Raw genomic sequence first — 13,041 nt, forward strand, 5'->3', positions numbered from 1 at the left:
TGATCAGACGGTGGAGTTGCTGTGCATGGCAGTGTGTTTGCATGACAGCATGCAAGTATATGTTGATAAGTCTGCAGAACGCAGTGTGCCAGTCTGCACCGCATCATATATGATCCCTGCACCATGCGTCCAGCGCACATGCACACGCACACACCTCACTTGGAAACTTATCAAATACTCCAGCCCTATAAAACCACGTTTCTGTTTGATCACTTCATCATCACACCAGACTTTCCTAGAAATCATACTGCAGCTTTTGCAGTGTTGTACAATGCATCCAGCTGATGTTGTATGAAATGCTGCGAAAACCTCCATTTCTAATCTCTACGCTTGTGCAACACAGGGTCATTACTGCCATTCCCTCATTACCTCTGTCTTCATGCACAGGCAGCATAAAAGACATCTTTACATCTCTTCCCCAGACACTGAGAAATAGACACCTTGTACTTACTGTGGCCCTTTGACTGCAAATGAAATAAATGAAGGGTGGCCTCTGACCTTTACAGACAGTACTGTATAACAATGAATTCTTATTTTCCCTCTAATATTGTGTTTGTAAGATATTTTAGTAACAAAATGCAGTATAGTATTATACAATCCATTTTAAAAACCAATGGTTTTTGTGTTTGTTTGTCTTTCTGGCCCTCGGCCCACTGCAAAACGTGATAGTCGTCCCCTAAGACAAAAAGTTTGGCCAGCCCTGTCCTAGGACCATAATACTAGTTTGTGAAGCTAGCGTGACAAACGTCTGCTTGATGTCACTTTGTAAGAACCTGGCTAATCACATGTTTCCAGAATTAGCTTCAAAGAAAAGTACAGCTCACTGGTTCTATCTCAGACCGCAGAAAGACAGCTGAACTGATCTGAGCTGATCTGAGATCAGTACAAGAGGGCGTTTAGCATTAGCACTCTTCTGGGGGGGTATGCTAGCTTTACGTCTGTGCAGAGAGATAACCAGGCGAGATGGCGAACGGAGGGCCGTCTCTTTTTCTCTAGAAGCTCCTCTTCCACATGACCCACGTCTGACCCAAATGCTGCCCTGTTGTGGACTGTATTTAGTGGTTTTTCCCCTCAGTCGCTTCTTTATTGGAAATGAAGGCGATTCTGCAGAAGTAGTGGGGGTGACGGGCGTAAGATCAGCACGTGCAGAAGCAGAGAGGCCCAGTAGCTTGTGGCCGATCAATGTGTTCACACACTGATAAGAGTTCAGCACACACATAGGATTGCACGCGCACACACATGCGCACACAATGCACGCAGTGCACACACTTCTGTGAACTCTTGGACTGGGATGCACTGCATGGTCTACAGCCACCAGGTTAAGTTAAAGGAATAGGCCAATGTTTTCCTTAAAGATCTCCACCTATTTTCTGAGTAATTTAATCATTGAGAAGTAGGTAAAGTCTTTCATAGTGGTTTAATGTGAAATGCTCAGTTCTAGAGAAACTTACTGAGTCAGAATTGTTCAGTGGTGGTGATAGGAACCAGACGCCTGAAGATTATAACCTCACAAAAAGTTGTTACACAAAATGGTTATGAATACACTGGAGCCTGAAACATTATTATTATTTTGGCAAAAAAAGAGCATTTCTTTTAAAAAAAATGTATTCATAGTAGAGAGGTAGGCCTATACTGTAAGGCAGTGGTGTCCAATCTTATCCACAAAGGGCCAGTGTGGCTGCAGGTTTTCATTCCAAACAGGCAGGAGCACACCTGGTTCCACTTGTTTAATCAATTGCAGGCTTCAAACAGCTGGTCATGTGAGCTCCTGCTTTGTTGGAACGAAAACCTGCAGCCACATTGGCTCTTTATGCATAAGATTAGACACCCCTGCTGCAAGGAATAGCAGTACCCAAAGGAAACCTTTTTTCCTTATTTACCACCATTTTACCATTATCAACAGCACATAATAAACTCTGTTCTACTGGTCATTTTGGGTAGTGAATAATCTAGCTATTATAGTTCTGTAGATATTGTGACCCTTGGTTCCTATCACCACCACTGTAAAGAAATCCACATGTGCAAGTTTCTCTACATTGGGCCATTTGACCAATCTTCATCAATCAAGACATCTCTACTACTGAATTATGTTGAAATTTTGAAAAATCAGTGGAATTCCCCTTTAAAAACACCAGCTGCTCTTGGACATAAATGAAAGCTGCCATGTTAAAGGAACAGTTTGATGTTTTTCCTTTGCTTTTTTTTTCCTGAAAAAAAAAATAAAGTTTTTCAGTAGTTTTTTCAAGCATTTTTCTTTTTTACATTCATGCTACTACAGTAAAACCCATTTTCACAGGGCAGTTTTGAGTTTAAATGGGTCTTGAAGATCACAACTGCATACACAACAGTTCAATAGCGACACATGCTCTTTTTATTATGAAAATTAGAAATCAATAGATAATAGCTAAATTGTAACATATTCAATGAAACTTTAAACATAAAACAATCATTTACCAATTAACTTGATAGCTAATATTCTAGAAATAAAGCTAGAAAGCTTTTAAGATTCTTAAGCTTTTCTAGCTTTATTAGCAATAACAGCAGAAATATGTCAACCCACAACAATGAAAACAGCACAGAGCGAGTTCTTAGATTGCATGCACTCTATTCTTTAACAACTCTAACACAAGACAGAAATGACAGAACAATTACTAGATAGTAATGTTGACAAGTTATTTTTGTACCTTATCTAACTTTACAAACACAAAAAAATCGTTATTTTAAAAACTTGTTTTCAAGAAATTGTCAGATTATTACTTTAAAGCACCTGAGCAGGCAGTCTACACAGTCACAGCTGTAGTCCTCTCCTGCTTAGAGAGATGATATACCAAATATCTAGCTAATATGTGACAGTAGATATGTTTATAAAAGGTTTGGGATTTCAAGCTATAAAAAAAGATCAGGTTTTAGTATAAACCCCTCTACATTCAAGTTTCATGACCTTGATTTTATCACTCCCGAGCCAGTGCATTGTCTCAGATTACAACACAGAAGTTTACTCAGCTCTTTAGAGTAACCTTAGCTAAATAACCCGGTTCCTGTTTATAAGGAAGATATCTCAATATCTCAGAGGCTTTTTCTTTTCAAAAAGAGATTATAATCTTATTTATGTAATCCCATTTGTGCTCATTAGGCTGAAGGGTTTTACAGTTAATCTTATTGTCTGTTTTCATTTATCATTTAGCCACAAGTGATAAAGTATTCTATGAACATCATCTCTGTTAACCACTTAGATTCTGCTTGGGTTTTGCTTTTCTACATCACTGAACTGACAGAACACAGCAGTCAGCAGAACATAAACAATATTATTTCCTTTGATATTTACCTGTGGTACTGTTCAGTCAGAGACCACCCATTTAATTTTCAATCAAGACAGCTAATAAACACATAATAAGTAATAAGTTGTTCATTTTTCAGTGTCAAAAAAGCAGGAAATATATTTAACAGAAAATTATACAGAAGCTTCCACAACTAAATATATATTTTTTGTATTATTGTGTTCTCTCTTTGCCTTTATTACAGCTTTCAATGCACAGGGATATTTTTCCACATTTCCAAAGTTCAGTCTTATTAGTTGATTGTATTTCAATGATCCCACATTCAATGTTTCAGATGTTGAGGTCTGGACTCTGGGGTGGTCAGTCCTTGGCTCTGAGAACACCGGCAGCATATGTGGCTGATTTGCTTCACATCTTTTCAGACCCATAGCGTTGTCTTCTCACAGTGGAAGGATGGACAGAAACACCAGATCTGAAGCAAGAGTGAAGCTTGATTCTCTCCTCTCTCTCAAAAATGAAAGTTTTAGTACTGTTTATCTGATGTGGACAGTTTCGCTGGTCTACCAGGTCTTGTGCAGTTGTTAGGAGTCAGAATTTGTCTATATATTTTAATCACTCTATTTTTAGAAACTCCTCTTTTTTCACTTTTTTTTCTTTAAATTTCTTATGCGAGTGGATTATTTCATTTCGAATCTTCTCAGAAATATATGAAAAATGAATGACTTGTACTAAATAGCTGTTTTGACTGGAAATTACATACATGAGAGGTGGTCCCTGGCATTTTATCTATGTGTTTTCTGATTTACTGCTACATTGAATATCAACACAAAGCCTCAAGCAACATTAATATGCAGAATACAAGTTACATTTCTATGTGGGATCGGTGTAGAGGTGGAGTTGAATTCAGCATTAGCAGTGTCATTCCATACAGGTGGGCCTCTTGTCCATGCTGACCATCATGCAATGCTGCACTCTGTTTTAGTGTAAATACATGACATAGTAAACACCTCACAGGCCATGGAAGGGTCAAGAGGGAGAAGTGAAGGTAAGCACCAGGGTAAAAGCAGACAGCAGAGCGACACAAATGCACATATGCCACAGAGTCAGACGGCCATATACAATCTCACTGTAAAAATAAGTCAGCTCAACTTATTACAGAGCTTTTTAGAGTCAACCCAAACTTCTTAGTTTAGTTTCGGTTCAGGCCACAAATGTCAAAATTCGGTCAAAAACAAGATGCTTTTCATTTCTGACATCTAACTTAAAAGTACTGGTCAGGCTGCCACTCATACTCACAGTCAGTGATGCATCTAGGTCTTAAAAAAAGGCCTACAACAATGTTTTTTTCTCACAAAATTGGTCTCACCTTTTGTAAATCAAAATGTGATCGATTCCACTGTCAGTTCCTAATTATGTTAGTGGTTAAGCTGATATGTTAGGCCTTCAGTTCAGCTGCTGAAGTCCTAACCAATGAGAGAGCTTACTTGACTGCATCTACCTAGATATCGCAGAGCAAGAAAAACCTAAATGAACGGTTTTGTGTTAGGTGTTTCAAGAACGTAACCTTTTTGCTTGCAACCAAAACTTAACAATGAAATAAGTATTACTGCAATACTTGAAGAGTTTAAATACAAGAAGCATGATGAATTCATTATTTTTTTTAATTTCATACAAATCAATAGGCCATCTCCAAAGGCCTTGAGGGTTCCCCACAGTTCTGAATCTGGGAAAGGTAAACAATATAGGATTTGTTTTTAACTCACTTTCCTTACTAACTGGGACTCTATTCATCACACAGTGCCACCAGGCATTTCCTCCTTTTGGGCTCTCAGTGATGGATGACTGTTACATTACTGGGGTTTGAATTCATCTCGTGATGTTGGGGTTGAATACTTGCTCAGCTGCTCCACAGTGACATAGCACTTTTTGTTAACTGAACAAGAATTATTTTAAGTATTATTGGCTACCCTAAACTAATTTTGAGTTCATTGAACATCAAATAATAAATTAATAGAACAACAAACTACACTCTTAAAAATTATGGTTCTCCAAGGGTTCTTTAAGTAAAGAAAAATGTTCTATATAGAACCTTGAACACTCAAAGAACCCTTTGCATGATTAAAGAGTTTGCATCATGAAAGGGTTCTTCAGAATGTGTTGTAGATGGTTCTGTATAGAACCTTTTTGAATAGGGTTGTATATAGCACCTAAAAGGGTTCTTGTACTGTTACGATGTTAAGATTGCAATAATAGAAGAACACTTTTGGGTGCTATGTAGAACCCTTTCCGACAAGGTTCTGTATAGAACCATCTACAGCACATTCTCCATCAACCCTTTCATAATGCAAATAACCCTTTAATCATGCAAAGGGTCTTTGAGTATTCATGGTTCTATATAGAACCCTTGTCTTTAGTAAAGAAAAACCTGGATAAACCATCTTTTTTAAGAGTGCAGGTTAACTTTTTCAGTTAAAATGGCTTTATTTTCTCAGTGTATTGAAGGAACATTCATCTCAACATCAGGACACTATAAGTTCAAATGTCAGCAATGTCAGTCATCCACAACTGACAGCCTAAGAGGAGGAAATACCTGGTGGCACCATGTGATGGAAAGTCCTAGCTAGTGGGGAACATACAGTATATACAACCTTTCTTAGATGCAGTACTAAAAATGTAAGCGTTACGAAAACTTTTGACTACATTAAGACATTTGAGGTGGGTCAACTTTAGTGTCCTCAGTTTAGTTGAGTTAACCTAAAAAAGGCTGTGTAATGCATAGACTTATAATTTTAAGTTGAGCTGGCTTTTCATTTATAGCAGGTTGGCAGGCAGTGCATGCAAGAAACTGTAATCTGTGAGACCCAACAGTTCAGAGCAGTGTGGTCTGTAATGTTGTGTTTGAGTGGCCTGTAAGCTCCTGCTCCTCCCCACATTGTCCTACTGAAATGGATAACTCCAAGGCCACTAATCAGATGGCAGTCTCATGCCAAAGCCCATAATAGAAAGTGTGTTTATCTGTCTGTGTGTGTGAACTATGTGAACACATGGTTGGTTCAAAATAGCTTCACGCTTGCAAGACAAATTCCACTGATTTTTCACATTTTCTGCGTTATTGAAGTTTAAAAAGTTAAGATGTAAACAATGCCACAGAGCGGTTTGATGTGAAAAGCTCCATTCTAGAGAAACTTGCTGTCAGAATTGACCCAGATGTTTGAAGCATTTAATGTTTCTAAAAGCGACTTCATAGAACGTTATTGCATGAAGTGATTATGAATATGCTGCCTGGTGTCAGAGACTTTTTTCTTTGAAAAAAATTCCAATTTTCTCCCCAATTTAGTCAGATCAAATTCCACCCACCACTTAGGACTACCCCGTTCACACGATACTGCCAGTGCTAGGAGGGCGAAGGCAAACACAAGCTTCCTCTGAGTCATGTGAAGTGCCACTGCATCTTTTCAAACTGCCACTAATGCCACATCACTGGACGGCAGCATGTGCTTGGATGAGAACACTAACCGCCAGTTCTTTTACGTCAGCTAACAGACACCTATGCTGGCTAGCACTGCGCAGAGAGGGCCGTCCTACCCACCCAGAGACAGAGAGGCCAGTCATGCTCTCTTGGACTCCCCGGCCATGGCTGTGATATCACCAGGGATCGAACCCTTTATCTCCCATCGCTTATATGGTTGCACCACTCAGGAGCTTGAGACATTGTTTTATGACAGTTCTGAAATAAGCCTTCAGCTTTAAACGTATGTTAAACCACATTTAAGGTGGAGAGGTACATGCATGGTGTTGCAAGGTGAATAGTCCATGAAGAAAACGTGTTTTTTTTTAGACTTTGCACTATTTTACCATCATCATTACATACAAAACCTCACATGTAGGTTCATAAGTGGTAAAATGTTTATATTTGTATTTTAGACATCATGATTTCTGGTTCCCATTGCCACCACTATAAAGAAATCTGTGTTGGTATGTTTCTCTACAGTGCACCATTTCACATCAAACCACTCTGAACGCCTTTGTTTACATCTCAGTGATTTAACTATGCAGACATTTTGAAAAAACAGTTGAATTCCGGTTTAATTCTGGGAAAACTACAATGCCATGCCAATCAAAATACAAAAAAACATGTACTTGTGAAGATCTCCTTGCAATAATCCTTTGTTTCTTAGCTAAATAAACCAAATATACCACTATTATACTTTGTCTCTCCAATGAACTGTTTTGACCTACAGACTGTTTCGTTTATCTGTGTCCTCGACTGAGGTCTAGTGTTTGTGAACAGAATCTGGCTTTAGGCCAGAGCTTAGAGCAACGTGACGTAGAGACAGCTTCATTAAGCTTTAAATCAGGTAGTCCAGCTCTGTTGAACACATATCAGCTGTTAGGTTATTAATAAGGCATTAGTAACGTGATCATCTGTTTGGTGGGTGACTGCCTTTAATTTCAAGCGGTAATGTATATGAGAGAGGTGTTACTGAGAGAAAGATGCAGATTTTCAGGTAAATAATTGAGGATTGTTTACTTGCAGTGTTCATTTAAATCTGTCTGGACACACATAAGGAGGCAAGCCCTTATTTGTGTTCAAGGCCCTTATACTGAAGATACTGACACTGTACAGTCATTGTACATACCTCATCAGTTAGCTTCCATCAACGCTACGCAGTCAGCCCTGTCATCTGTTTATCTCATTCTTATTCATAATACAGCTCATCCATGGTAACCAATTTCAAATGGATACGTCACAACCTACAACATGACATATTCATTAATTACAATGAAATCTTAAATAGGTATTCTAATGCAAACATTTAAGTGTGGCTTGAAAGCATCAGCATGTTTGAGACATAATAAGTAAACAAGCAAAATTCATTTCATACTCATTGGAAGTAAATTTCACATAAAAGGAACATGTCTGAGACTTTTTCTTTGACAAAAATACCAATTTTCTCCCCAGTTTTGTCATATCAAATTCCACCCACCACTTAGGACTCCCACAGTTACACCATACTGTTTGGTTGATGTACTCATAGACCACCCTGCTGAAAAAAGGTCATTAGAACCATTAGGAAAACATAAAATACCATTACTGGCTATTGGACATCACCAGGATCCAACCACTTTTAATGGTTTCTATGATTTTTTCAGCAGGGACACTGCCCATAAGATTCTAGTAACGCCACTGTGCCTTTTTATGCTATTGCAGATTATATTGTGTGAATCATGGCCATTAGATTAGTAATTCATCGGTAGCCTGTAGTTCAGTCCACCACTCCTCATTCATCTCATGTTTTGCCTTCAGAAGTCCTCAAGTAGTCTGACAGATATCAGGTTGGCGGTGAAACCTGCAGCAAAGTGAGTCTCCAGGAGGAGGCTAGCTCGCCGCTGCTGTAGCTTGTTGTCCATCCCACAGCACACACTATTGGAGGTGCCTCGGTCAGGGGGAGGTGTGCACACACACACTCAAGCACACACTCTCTCAGCGCTGTCAGTCTCATGAAAGCCACACTGAAGGCACGAATTAACGGAGAATCCGCTGAAGAAATAAAATAATGTTACTGCTCGCTGCTCAACGACTGTTTAAACTGGAAAGTAAACTGGAGTAACTGGCTTTCTCGAATGGTAAGAGGACACTTTTTTCTCTTTTCGAGTGTAAATGCCATGTCAGTGCTAGCTGCTTACTGCTGACAGAAGAGAAGACGCTCATTACCGTTTCCACACCTGGTGCGTTTTGGTCGTGGCATATTGTTCTTTACTTTTCCCTCAGAAATGATAATATGAAAGTCTGAGTAAACTACTTATAGGTGGAATTGCTGTCGTTCACGTTTTTTCGCACTTTCCTGAATTTTAGTCGGGAAATGTTGCTCTTCGTGGTTACATTTCCCTCAGAAATGATCATTTCTATGTCATCTGAAGTATAGTTTTTGTAGTTTATAGAAGGAAATTGTACAGTTTTTCGCAAATTAGCACTAGGCTAAACCGTTTCTGCTGGTTTGATAGACAAGGACATAGCCTGAATCCCTCTTCAATCCATGACTCAAACGAAGTAAGCATATTTACGCTTTTTTATTATTAAAGTAAGTACTTTTTTTGGTTTTCACTGTATTTTTCCCCCTTTCACAGGTATTTACAACCAAAATGGTGAGTTTTCCGCGCTGAGTTGCCTTTCATGCAAGCTGTGAATATGGACTAGCTTGAGCGGTGTCTTGTACCTACGCGCAGTCTGTGGTGCAAAGCGGATCTCCCAGCAATATGTCCCAGGCTCAGGTGGACCTGGCCGGCCTCGGCTTCCCCCCGTTCCCTCCGACCCGGGACACAACTGACTCTTTAAACTCTTTCTTCCCCGCTCGCCTGCCGCCCAGGCGGCGGAGACACTCGGCTAGTTCGCGCAGAAGCAGCGGCTACCGGCGGAGCAAAGCCGCCGTCGAGAGCACAGCAGCCGGCCAGCTCAGCAAAACGCTCTCGTGGTCCGCCGACAACATCTTCTGCGAGGAAAAGAAGGAGCGCGAGCCGCTCACGAGCTCCAGTTCCACCTCGAATTCGAATTCGAATTCAACTTCGACCTCGACCTCGACCTCGAATTCAAACTCTAACTCGAATTCGAACTCCAACTCCAACTCAAATCTGAATTTGAATTCAAACTCTAATTCGAATTCGAACTCTAGGGATTCCCAGTCTCGCGATGCAAGCGCGAGGGCGCCGGAGGACGGCAGCACGGACTCTGAGGAGGGCAGGAGGAGCAGCAGGAGGAAGGAGGAGGCGTGTGAGAGCGAGAGGGAGCGCGAGAAGGAGGATGAGGTGGAGACCAAGGCGGTGGCTACATCACCGGACGGCCGCTTCCTCAAGTTCAATGTGGAGATCGGACGCGGCTCGTTCAAGACCGTGTACAAGGGCCTGGACACGGAGACCACGGTGGAGGTGGCGTGGTGTGAGCTACAGGTAAGAAGAGGTCAGGGAGTCTAAGCGCTCTGACGAAGTGAACAGCTGACCACTACACACAGGCTACAGGCACTGGCCGCTTCACCATAAAGCCCTGCCTTTTAGATCTGCCTTGCTGTTGTCAGTGGTCGGGATGGATGTTCCTGTGGACCACTCTAAAGAACACTCAAGGAGCTTTTTGCATGATTAAAGGGGTCTTTGCATCGTGAAAGAGTTCTTCATTAAGATTGATGGAGAATGTACTGGAGATGGTTCTATATAGCACCAAAAAGGGTTCTTCTAGTGTTACAAGCCTGACATCGCAACCATAGTAGAACCCTTAAAAAGGTGCTATATGGAACCATCTGCAGCACATTCTCCATTAATCTGAAGAACCCTTTCATAATGCAAAGAATCTTTTAAATATGCAAAGAGTTCTCTGAGTGTTCATGGTTCTATATAGAACTTTACTAAAGAACGCTTGAAAAAACATTTTTTAAGTGTGTAGAATAGAACTATATAAGAAAATGATGAGACCTTACACTTTTCTTGTGGGAACATTATTCAGCCAAGGTTGATTTAGACACTATAGAGGTAATCCTTATATGAGACAATATTTTGATCAAAGTGAGATTTATTTGCCAGGAGCCAAATTTGAGAAACTTGAGAAACGGGAGAAAAAGACTTAAGTCTCACTCTGATTCCACACAGGACTTAACCATCTGTAAGCATTGCGCTGTCATTGCTGTGCTGAGAATGGTCCATCATCTAAAACATATCTGATCGGAATCTGGCCTGTGATGAATGGGGTTGACAGTGGTCACCCTGCTCCTAGAGATGCTCCTTCCTACAGAGTTCAGCCTCAACCCTTATCCACCCCACCTAATCCTAATCCATCTAATAACTTCATTTGTGTTGGAGATGAAACCTGCTTCTATTGGAGGAGGCCTGGTGATCATAGAGGTAGAGGTTGGCTTTTAAGTTGTGCACGACGAAAGATGAGCCACAGAATTGTACACCTATATATAGGCCTAGTAGACCTATCAGGTAGGGCGGACTTCATAAAATGTCAAGTTGATGGAAGAAAATGGAAGGATTACAGCTTTCTAATAAGGTCAGTGGTGAGTGTAGAGCCCAGTTTTTCAGTCTTGTAGTCCACTTTCATGTTTGATCTAACACATTTAATTCTAGTCTTTTAAATTGCTCCGCCAGGCCTTGTTTGCCTGTATTTAAGGCTGTGAGTTTGGGTAACTACTGCAGGGTCATCATAATTCATTGCAGTTTTTCCCAGGGTCAGTCCTGTGGTCCATCTTTGCTTCACAGGTATGCTTGAGTCACATCATCAGCTAATGATCAAGTCCTTCATGAGCTGATTCATAGTGTATTACAGCAGGAAAGACACTCATAAGCACTCATCAATGTGCTATATTTATCAGCAGAATTAAGCTTTTATGGAAGTGACTAAGAAGTAGATTCCCCACAAATATGCTTAAGCATATGCATCAAAATTGTGCTTTATTACATGTAAGTAAATGCAAGTAGTTACTACCCACTTCACATCACCTTTGTCTCAGGTGCTTGTACTATATATAATAAAGTTTTGTTTTCTCGTGAATAGGAACAGTGCTGCAACAGCTATGCCTGCAGCCGAAAGCACCTAGAAAGTAGACAGCTGAAAGCTAATAGTTTTGTTCTCATAGATCTTGTCATGCATCTGCTTCAGGGTTAGATATGATTAAGACAGCTTACGAAGGATCTTTTAGGGTGATGAAAGACAAGTTAAAAGTTGTGTAATCTAATGCTCGTGCTGATGTTGACAAGTCAGATATTTATGCTAATGATAATGGGCCTTTTTTACCAATATCTTCTTAAGTTTGAGAAAGGTCCTAAGAAAAACCTCACATCAGATTCATGACGTGTTCTTAAACCACAGAATTGTTCGCACCTTTGTGCTGTTGAGTGTGTGTAAATTCTGTTCTTACTTAAGAACAAACCCCAAATAACAAAACATTGGTGAATGTCAGAATCTTCAGAAAAACTGCTTAAGTGTGTTTTAAGAAGAAATTTCTTCTTAAGAAGGTTGGCGAATGACGCCCAAACCTGCTAAAACCTAGAAACCACAGAAGAGTTGTGCATGCAGTGGAGACCTTCGCGGCAGATGTGTGTGAAAGCTAAAATGAGTAACAGTTGCTTCTGACATATGGCGGTGATAACACTGGAATTTCTAATCAGAGGGAACGGTTATGAGCAAGCATGTAGCATGTAGGTCATTGCTGGTTTGCTGGCTTTGAGCAAAAGAAGAAGAATCGTCAGGTGTTAGTTAGGCTGCCATTGATGTAGTGGCAATATGATAAGGCGGTGGGTCTGCATGTATGTTTATTACAGTGATGTGAATGAATATTATGTTGAGTGTCTGACTACGCACTTGACTCAGCTAATGACAGATAGCTGATGAGTTGAATCTGATGTGTGAGCAAGGAAAAAGGAATACTGGAAAAAGTACTTAGTATATGATGGAGAGTGAAATACCTAAAAGCATTCCAGTGCTAAGATGATTTTGCTATCTTAGTAAGAGTGTCATTTGAGTGCTCTCTCCCTCTGAAACCTGGCATGATCTGTGACTGGGCACTGACCAAGAGAAGAAAAGGGCAGTAATCCATATATTCTACTCACATTGGCAGTGCGTAGAGAAGGAGAGAGGTTGATCTTTTTTCCCTGCCGGTTTCCAAAGCCATAAAACACTCCTGTCCTGCCTTTCCCTCAGGTTTTATAGCTGTGCTGTAGTTAAAGCTGTGGGGGAAAAAAGAACTCATGGTTTGATAAACAAGAGATTTGTATG

General features: G+C 40.3%; 1 protein-coding gene across 1 annotated transcript in view; it reads left to right on the forward strand.

The window, feature by feature from the left end:
* Window positions 1–8,759: 8,759 nt before the first annotated feature.
* wnk4b (WNK lysine deficient protein kinase 4b) overlaps window positions 8,760–13,041 on the forward strand; it is a 94,728-nt gene continuing 90,446 nt past the window's right edge. The window contains exons 1-2 of the mRNA XM_036567367.1: window positions 8,760–8,906; window positions 9,408–10,223. Of these exons, the coding sequence (XP_036423260.1) occupies window positions 9,537–10,223 (687 nt within the window). The 5' untranslated portion in view covers window positions 8,760–8,906; window positions 9,408–9,536. The remainder of the gene's footprint in view (window positions 8,907–9,407; window positions 10,224–13,041) is intronic.

The sequence above is a fragment of the Colossoma macropomum genome, unplaced genomic scaffold (assembly GCF_904425465.1).
Source record: "Colossoma macropomum unplaced genomic scaffold, Colossoma_macropomum, whole genome shotgun sequence".
Taxonomy (NCBI): domain Eukaryota; kingdom Metazoa; phylum Chordata; class Actinopteri; order Characiformes; family Serrasalmidae; genus Colossoma; species Colossoma macropomum.